Below are 8,090 nucleotides of genomic sequence, written 5' to 3' on the forward strand. Positions count from 1 at the left end.
TCGACCAGAGCAGCCCCACCCCACAAAACTGGAGGGCCCCCAACCCCTGGCTGGCCGGTCTTCCCACCCGGCGCCTCAGCTGCAGGTGGTGTGTGGGAGGGCCCCCTGTGCCACCTGGGGCGGCCGCCGCGGGAGGTGGCCCTAGCCCTGTGAGCCTGAAGGCGCGGCCTCCGGCCTGGCTGGAAACGCCCCTCCCGGCCGAGCCGCCGCCCGGCCCTCAGCATTTGTCCTGCCGCTGGTCCCCCACCTAAGCCCGGGCCAGGGGGACGCAGGAAGGTGCGGGAGGGAGTGGGGGCCACCGGAGGTGTCGCGTTTGCAGAAGAGTCGTCAAGTCCCACCTGGTGCGGTGGACCTGCGAAGGCCCGAACCCCGGCCCCGGGCGGAGGGGAGTGGGGGCGAGTAGCCTCGGAGTCCATCTGTCGGCTGCTCACTCCCGGCCGGTCACCAGCTGCCGGCGCCCTTGTTACGGCCAGATGAGCCGGCTCAGGGAGGGCACCGCGGCCCGGCCGCAGCCGAGGGAGCCCGGGCGCTGAACCCCGCCAGCCACCCCACCCCACAGGCGGGGACCCGCGGGAACCGCGAGGAGCCAGATGGAGAGGGAGGGGGAGGCCGAGACGCCGGCGGCCGCACTGCGAAAGCAGGAAGACTGAGGCCAGGGAAGGGAGACCCCTGCCCACACCCAGCAAGCCCCCTCGGGCCCCTGCCCACAGGGGTAAGGGAGAGAGGGGCACGCGCACCTCCCTTGGGAGTTGGCAGGAGCCAGTGACCGCAGGGGAGGGTGGGCCTGGGGCTGGGACGCGGCTGCGCACGGACTGACCCACGCGGCGGGGCGGCGGCGGCGGCGCCTGGTCTTTGTAAGAAGTTTATTTCCACATTTAAAAAAGAGAGAACCCCAGGGGTCTGGCTGCCCGGGGCGGGCAGCTGGACTTGGGGGCTGGGGGTCAAGGTGGGTGGGCAGGCCCCGTGGCTTCTTCCTGCCCCTCCCGGGAGGGGCTGGACACAGGCCACGGACTCACTGATTCACGGACACGGTCACGGGCTCATGGGTCACGAATAAATAACTTCATATACACTTTGCACACGGTATGTACAGCTCCCCTGCCCGGTGCTGGGAGCGGGGCGCTCCCGCTCGCCTCGGCCGTCGGGGGCGGCGGGAAAGGGCTGGGTGCGCGGCTGGAGTGCGGACGGGGCGTGGGGGAGGGTCGCCCCCACCTGCTGGGGGGGGCGCCTGGGGGGCCTGCGGGGCGCTAGTCTATGAACATCCGGCGGTGGGAGCGGCTCCGGCTGGGGCGGCGGGAGAAAGGCGCCGCGGAGGGTTCGGGAGGCTCAGTGCGGGGCCCGGGCCGCAGTGGGCTTGGCATCTGACCCTTCGGGGAGCACTGGGCTGGGGCGCCAGGGAGGACCGGACAGGGGGCCCGGGAAGGGAGGGCGAAACCTCGCGCCAGCCGAGAGGCGGGCGGGCGGGCGCTTCACCGAGGCTGCGCGGCGCGCGGGAGGACGCCGGCCAGCGGGGGCAGCGGCGGGGGCGGCTCGCTGGCGCCCTGGAGTCCGTGGATGAGGATGCGGGGCACCAGGGGCCGCTGCAGGGCGGGCGGCGGCGCGCTGGGCCCGCGGTACAGATAGAGCGCGGCGCCGGGGTCCAGGTTGGAGACCAGGCTCTGCGGGTAGAAATAGGGCGCCGGGAACATCCGCTGCAGCGCCGAGTAGTTGCCGGCCTCGGCCAGCAGCTCCAGGCCCACCGCCGTCTGCCGCTTCCATTTCGTCCTGGGGACCGAGACAAACGCGATGGGGTCAGGGCTGTGGTGCGAGACCGCCGTCCGGGTGCTGGGCCCGGGCCTGCGGGGAGACCACGGGTCCCCCATGTGCCCCAGGAAGGGCCTGGCGCCTTCTCGGTGGCACCAGCCCGCACCCTCTCTGCTCTCCACACCTCTGAGGCCCCCAGTTTACCGATGAGAAAGCGAGGCGCGTCGGCGGTGCTGTGGGACGTCTGGGAAGTGCTGAGGAGGCTGCCCCAGCCACCTGCTGGGGTGGGGGTGCAGCCCATGTGGGATTACTGAGGGTCGGGCTCCCCTGAGCACCCCACCCCACGGAGACCTCAGAGCCCGCGCAGTCGCTGGGAGAGGACGGCGGGGTGGGGCCCAGGGGTGGGGCAGGGCCTGGTCCACTCTCCCAGGGCCAGTGCCAGCGCCCACGCAGCTGGGCTGCCGGCTGTCCTGGGCCGGGCTGGTCTGTGCGGCCCCCTCCGACCCGGCCCCCCCACTCGTCAGGAGGAGAGACTCGGGTGGAGAGCCTGCCTGGCCAAACTTCCTGGCTGGGACCCCTGTGCCCAACGGGCCGGGAGGTGGGGCCAGCAGTGGACTCAGCCACACCAACCCTGTCCCCCCTGAATTATTCATCATCATCATAATTTTGTAATTACTGTAACCGCCCTTAATTATTGATGCCCGGAGCAGTAATCGGTATTTATTATTAATGGGGCGATGCGTTCTGCAGCTTGTTCACGGAGACGTGGTTCCGCCTCCCCCAAGTGTGTCGTGGGTCTGTGTGTGGCCGTGGGAGGGTGTGTGGGTCGGGTGTTCCCTACGGGGTCCTCGCCCTGCGGGTTGTTGGGGAGGGGAGGGCGGCTGGAAGCCCCAGGTCCAGGACACCACCGCTCCCCTGGTCCAGGGGGCCCTCCCTCCTCAGGTTTCAGGTTTCCGGCTTAGCCGGGAGGAGCCCAGAGCTCAGGCCCCAGCCCCCAGGCAGCTCTCGGGCTGGGCTGGGCTCCCTCACCTCTGGCTGCCCTGCCCCGCTCCACCTGGGAACTGGCCCTAGACCACCACGCCTCGGCCAGGGGCGCCCACCGGGAGAACTCAGGGCCCCAGGCCAGAGCTGGGCTACAGGGGGAGGGGGGGTGAGGGATGCTGCTGGCTGGTGTGGGGAGTCCCCAGGCCCCCGGTGGCTCATGGGTCTGTCCCGCTTGTCCTAGAGGGGTGACTGGACCCTGAGGTGAGGCTAGCCTGGTCGCTTCCACACCAGCGGCCTTGGGTGAGATCTTCCCGCCTCGTGGCCTCAGTTTCCCCATTTCCACAAAAAAACGAGAAGCCCCCCTTACTGTCAGACTCTGGCCACAAGGGCCCTGGGCGGGCCAGCAGCCTCACCTGCGGTTCTGGTACCAGGTTTTGACCTGTGTGTCGGTGAGGTTGAGCGAGGCGGCCAGCTCCATGCGGTCCTGCACGCTCAGGTACTTCTGTCGCTCAAAGCTGCGCTCCAGCTGCGCCAGCTGATGGTCAGTGAAGGCTGTGCGGGCCTTGCGGGGCTTCTTCAGGCGCACGGGGGGGCTGTCCCGGGAGCTGGAGATCTCTCGGTCTCCCTCCTCCTTCACTGGGGAGACAGCAGCTGCGAGTCAGGGGTGCCCGGTCTGCCTCCCGCTGCCTCGCCCCTCCCTGCCAGGCGGAAACTCCAGCCTCCCCCGGGCCCAGCTGGGCTGCTGGAAGGCCCAGTGCTGGGCCATAGCACCCACAGCCCGGACCCCCAGGCCCCCAGAACCAGGGCAAGAATCTAGGGGAGAGGACTGACGCCCCCAAGAGAGAGAACCCAAAGCTGTCCCAGGGAGCTCCCTGAACGGATGGGGAGCGGCTGGGTGAGGGAAGGAAACAGGGTGAGGGCAGGGTAGCTCTGGGGTCTGGGGTGGGGGGTCTGCACTCTGCATCTGAGCCTGATTCTATACCTGAGTGGAGTGGAAGAAGCTGAGGGCCGCAGTCTGGGGAGGGAAGCCCCTTTCCCGCAGAGGACGGTTGACTGAAGAACAAAGAATGATGATGCCAAGTCTCCCGGGCCTAAGAGGGTGTGAATGGAGCAATGTCCCCCCTCACGGGGAAGCCCCCAAACAGTCCTCAGCGTGCCAGGCAGCCCCGAGGGTGAGCACAGCCCGAGAGAGCGCCGGGCACTCGGAAGCACGAGAGGCGAGAGGCGCTGCCCCAGCACGGCCAAGGCCCCCCAGGCTGCCCTGGGCCCCTGCGGCACCAGGAGTCCTTGTCCCCAGTGAGGACACCCCAGTCTGGTCTTGCCCCCAGCCCCAAGGATGGAGCTAACTGGGGAGGTTTCTCTCCCCACTCCGGCTTTCCTTCAGGGTCTGGAAACAAATCAAACTTCCTGGTGTTCTTCCTTCTCTGCCTAAAGCAGTAATATAACCAAAGAGACTAGCCCCAAAATTGCTGGGGTAACTGGAGCCCCCCCCCTTCTTTTTCCCTCTGTTTTTCTTCATGGTGAGTTTTATTGTGTGTGGTGCTTGCAGTGACAGGGTTCAGCTGAAAGCTAGTTGATTTTTCTCTGTAGGAAACAACCCGGTTAATTGAGCCACTAGGGAGTGAGACTTTCAAACCGGAAAGGCTGCGAAGGCTGAGAGCTGTTCGCAGCAGGGAGGACAAGGTGTGGGTGCTGAGGTGGTGAGCTGGCAGCGCTGGGGAGCGCAGGCTGTGCCTTCTGCTGCTTCCTCCCTCCTGCTCCCTCCAACTCCCGGTCCAAGGCTCCAGCCACTTGACACCCATCTACACCCCCACCCAGCGCCCCATCCTGGGCTGTGCTGGGATGAGAGGAACTTGAGTTCTGTCCAAGGCAGGCAGGTAAAGTTTAAATAAGTGGAGGAAACAGTTATCCAGACCTCAAAGTTGATGCCCCAGGATTTGTCCTCTTTTGACCTAATTGTCTATCGACAAAAATCCCCCACTTCTCAGGCCCAGGGCCTGGGGGGATCTGGTCTGGGGTGTCAGGAAGAGCAGGTCGGTTTGGTTGCTGGTCTTCCCTAAAGCCGCTCCTGTGCAAGCGGGGTGCCCACTTGCTTCTGCTCAGCCCTCTGGGAGGAGGCTGAGCAGAGAGGGGCCTCCCACTGCGGCCCTGGGGGGGGGGGTGCAGCCTGGTTTGGTTTCCGACTAGGGCTGGGGGCGTGGGGGAGCCGCAGAGTCTGACTTCAAAGCCGACTGCCAGCTTTTAAATGTTGCTTGAGGCACCTTTGATACTCGCTCGCTCGCTCGTGGGTACACTGACCTCCCCCCCTCCATGCCCTTAGCACAGAAGGTGGGTGGGCAGTTGAATCCGAGATGCCCCCAGCGGGCGGGCAGGCTGTGTGTGTCTTTTTCTCTCATCAAGGTTCCTTAACTCAGACTGTATAAAAAGTCGCATCCACATCGCAGAAACCCTCCAGACATTGTCTCCATGGATAGTCCTACTCTTTTTTCACCCCAGGGGGTTTTGTGGGTGCAAAGGCAGCAGCAAGCACCAGGGTGGGGCCTGGGGATGCCTTCCAACACCGTCCCCCTCCAAACCTGTTTAAGCGATATGTGGACAGCGGACAGCCGACTCGCCTGGCCGCCCTGATCAGGTAGCATCAGAGACGGGAGAAGAAAATTGATATTGCAATTATCTTAAATGAGGCCTCTCCTCAAAATCCTACCTACCAGCAAAGAAATACAAGGAAGCAGGAGCCAAACTCTTTGACCACCAGCCATGAGCATGCAATGATAGAGATTGTTGCCCTGACTCTGGCCACAGAACTGGGGTGTTGTTGGGGATCATAAATAATAAACCACCAGGACATCATGAATATATATTAGGCGTGCCTCCCTCCCCCCACCCCACCTGTCTCTCCCCAAGTCTTGGCCTCTCCAAACAGGCCTGGGGGGGTGCAGTGAGGGTCTTGCCTCTGGACCTTCTCCCTGGGCACTGTAGCTTGACTTGCCCGATTTCCAGGCACCGTTGGCCTGATGTGTCTGAAGGAGTCTCAGCTGGCCGTTTTCATGGGAGAACAGAGAGGAGTAAGAGGTAGCGGGAGCCCCAAAATGGATTTTGGCTTGAGGTCAGGGTGTATGCAAATGAATTCTTGGTTGGGGGGGAGAGTGTTAACCGAGCCTTTGTAAAATTGTGTGAAGCTGTAGTAGAAATTGGGTCCAGGAGATGCAGGGCTTCTAAAACCATGAAGAAATTGTGGTCGAAGAGAGTTGTCTCATGAAAGGCACCGGAATTCAATACGAGACCAAAGGAGGTCTGAGCAGCCTGTCAGTGCCCAGCTTCCTGCAGGCGCCCTGCACTCCGGCCCTTCCTGCCCTTCCAACTTCTTCCTAGAAAGAACTTTTTCTCTGGTCGCAACAAAGGCCTAAAGCCGAGGCAGTGGCTGCGGGTGAGGAGCAAAATAAGGGAACTCTGGTTTTCCCTCTCCCTCCTCTTATCCCCCTTCACCCCTCTCCTCTCCTTACTAAGTGGATGGAAACGGGAGAGTGACAATGAAAAGACCCACTGAGGTGGAAAAGCAAAGGAGGGGCCGCCACTGCAGCTTGGGGGGCATCGAGGAATCTCTGGGTCCCCAATAACCTGAGGCTGATTGCTCACTACACCTAAAATCAAGTTCAGTGAGAACCTTGGGTGGTCCAGGTCTTCCCTCTCAGTCAGACCGCAGGACCCTCTCCCGGCCAGCCACGCTCTGCTGCTTGTTCTCCTTTGAAGTAAGCGTTTCTTTCCCCTGATTCCTGGGGCCCAGATCGCACTGAGCTCAACAGGAGAGAAAGCCCCATTCCTCTTCCTGTCTGGAAACCAGAGTAAAGGTGGGGATATTCAGCCTGTCCTCGACCTCCAGCAGTAATGCCCCGCTAAGCTTTCCCTCTTTCAGAAGGGCACTGGCGCCAGAGGCTCCGGTTCTTCCACTGCCCCCCGAAAGCTCTTTTTTTTTTTGCGAGCCAGCCAGCGGCTGAGAAGCCTCCTCCTGCCCATCAGTACCCCAGAAGGGTGGTCCCCGCCCACATCTAGAAAGTTTGCTTTGTGCATTTGGGGGACTCTCTCCCTCGGGCAACAGAATCCCTCTTTCCTGCCCACTGCCTCTGCGGGACCCTTTGTTGCTCACAGGCATAGCCACACACCAGACCAACTGGCAGAAAGGTCTGCACCCGACTGCTCAGTCCGGCCCTGGAGGAACTCCGAGTGTCCGTGTCCCTGAGCGGGAGCCCTCAAGTTTTAATGCCAGTTATTTTTAGAAATAGAGCAACACACACACCCCCATTCTCACCTCCCATTTTCTTACCTTTATATTCAGAATCTGAAGAGGTGTTGCTGCCACTTTTGTCCAGCTTGTCTCTAAAGTCCTCCGCGGCCTTTGCCGCAAGACGGCCCCCGGGCTCAGGGGTGGCCGGCTGCCCGCTGCTAGAGTAGGGTGCACAGGCTGCGAGTGGCTTGCAGTCAGCGAGGATGTCCCTGATCAGAAAGGAGGAAGTCACAGTGCGAGACTGGGCTGGGGCTGAGAGCTGCCCAGGCTGCAGGTGGGAGTCCAGACCTGGGCCCGATGCCCCAGCAGGCCTCGGGGCGCCCGCCTCCAGACAGTCCCTTCCTGGCGAGGCTGGTGAAGAGCAGTCGCTGCTGCTCTCCGAGCGTGGACTCAGCTCCAGGGGCGTGCGGCAGTCCCCAAGCAAGGGGTCCCCCTTGGGAAGGGCGGGGCTGCCCGCGCGGTGGGAGAGAATGGAGTCGATCCCAAAGCCATTGGAGCCTTCCATAGCCAAGCCGCGACCTGTCCTCCCCCAGAGCTCCCCACCCACCCCCAACCACCGCTGCCCCTGCCCCTAGCTGCGGGCTGGCATGAGGAAGGCGGGCAGGGAGCCTGTGGGCACCTGGACAGAGTTCAGCCTTGGGGGAGCCCGGGAGCTCTGGGCCAACCTCCTCTGCGCATTAGATCCAAGAGGGCTCAGCGCGTCTTCTGCAGCATCGCGCTGAGCCTCCGAGCCAGGGGGGGTGGTGGGAGTGTCAGGGAGGAACGGGAGGGAGGGTGCGCCAAGTTGGGGTAAGCAAAAGGGGAGACGACAGCCTGAGCGCCCCTCTGGCACAGAAGAAATGCGAAGATGTTGGAATCTAAATCAAGAACAGCTTTTTTAAAAATCCAAACCGCACGCTTCCTCCAGGCGAACGTTGGCCGAGGGCGGCGGGGTCAGCACCGGGGAAAGCGGCGGGCCGGAGTCGCGCTACCAGCCGAAGGAACGGAGCGCACCTGGCGGCGTCAGCACCGCGGATAGCGGCAGCGGCGGCCCGCGGCAGACGCTCCACCTGGCCGGGGAGGGCCTCTCTCCGCGCGCCCG

The 8,090-nt window shown here is 63.5% G+C and overlaps 1 protein-coding gene across 1 annotated transcript; it reads right to left on the minus strand.

Moving 5' to 3' along the window:
* Positions 1-1,459: 1,459 nt before the first annotated feature.
* BARHL1 (BarH-like homeobox 1) lies at positions 1,460-7,699 on the minus strand. The gene is made up of 3 exons (XM_004677236.1): positions 7,049-7,699; positions 3,141-3,363; positions 1,460-1,764 (listed from the first exon to the last, which is right to left on the minus strand). Exons 1-3 carry the CDS (start codon positions 7,512-7,514, stop codon positions 1,470-1,472), a joined length of 984 nt encoding a protein of 327 aa, XP_004677293.1. The 5' UTR covers positions 7,515-7,699; the 3' UTR covers positions 1,460-1,469.
* Between the last annotated feature and the right edge of the window lie 391 nt (positions 7,700-8,090).

This window comes from Condylura cristata, unplaced genomic scaffold (assembly GCF_000260355.1).
Source record: "Condylura cristata isolate star-nosed mole 26May11 unplaced genomic scaffold, ConCri1.0 scaffold00006, whole genome shotgun sequence".
NCBI classification, from domain to species: domain Eukaryota; kingdom Metazoa; phylum Chordata; class Mammalia; order Eulipotyphla; family Talpidae; genus Condylura; species Condylura cristata.

Bases quoted from the DNA above. Each gene is read 5' to 3' on its own strand.
- BARHL1 (XM_004677236.1), bottom strand. From the start codon at position 7,514: ATGGAAGGCTCCAATGGCTTTGGGATCGACTCCATTCTCTCCCACCGC. The intron at 3,364-7,048 runs GTAAGAAAATGG...CTGTCTCCCCAG, and splicing joins TTCAGATTCTGAATATAAAG to TGAAGGAGGAGGGAGACCGA. The intron at 1,765-3,140 runs GTGAGGCTGCTG...CTCGGTCCCCAG, and splicing joins ACCTGGTACCAGAACCGCAG to GACGAAATGGAAGCGGCAGA.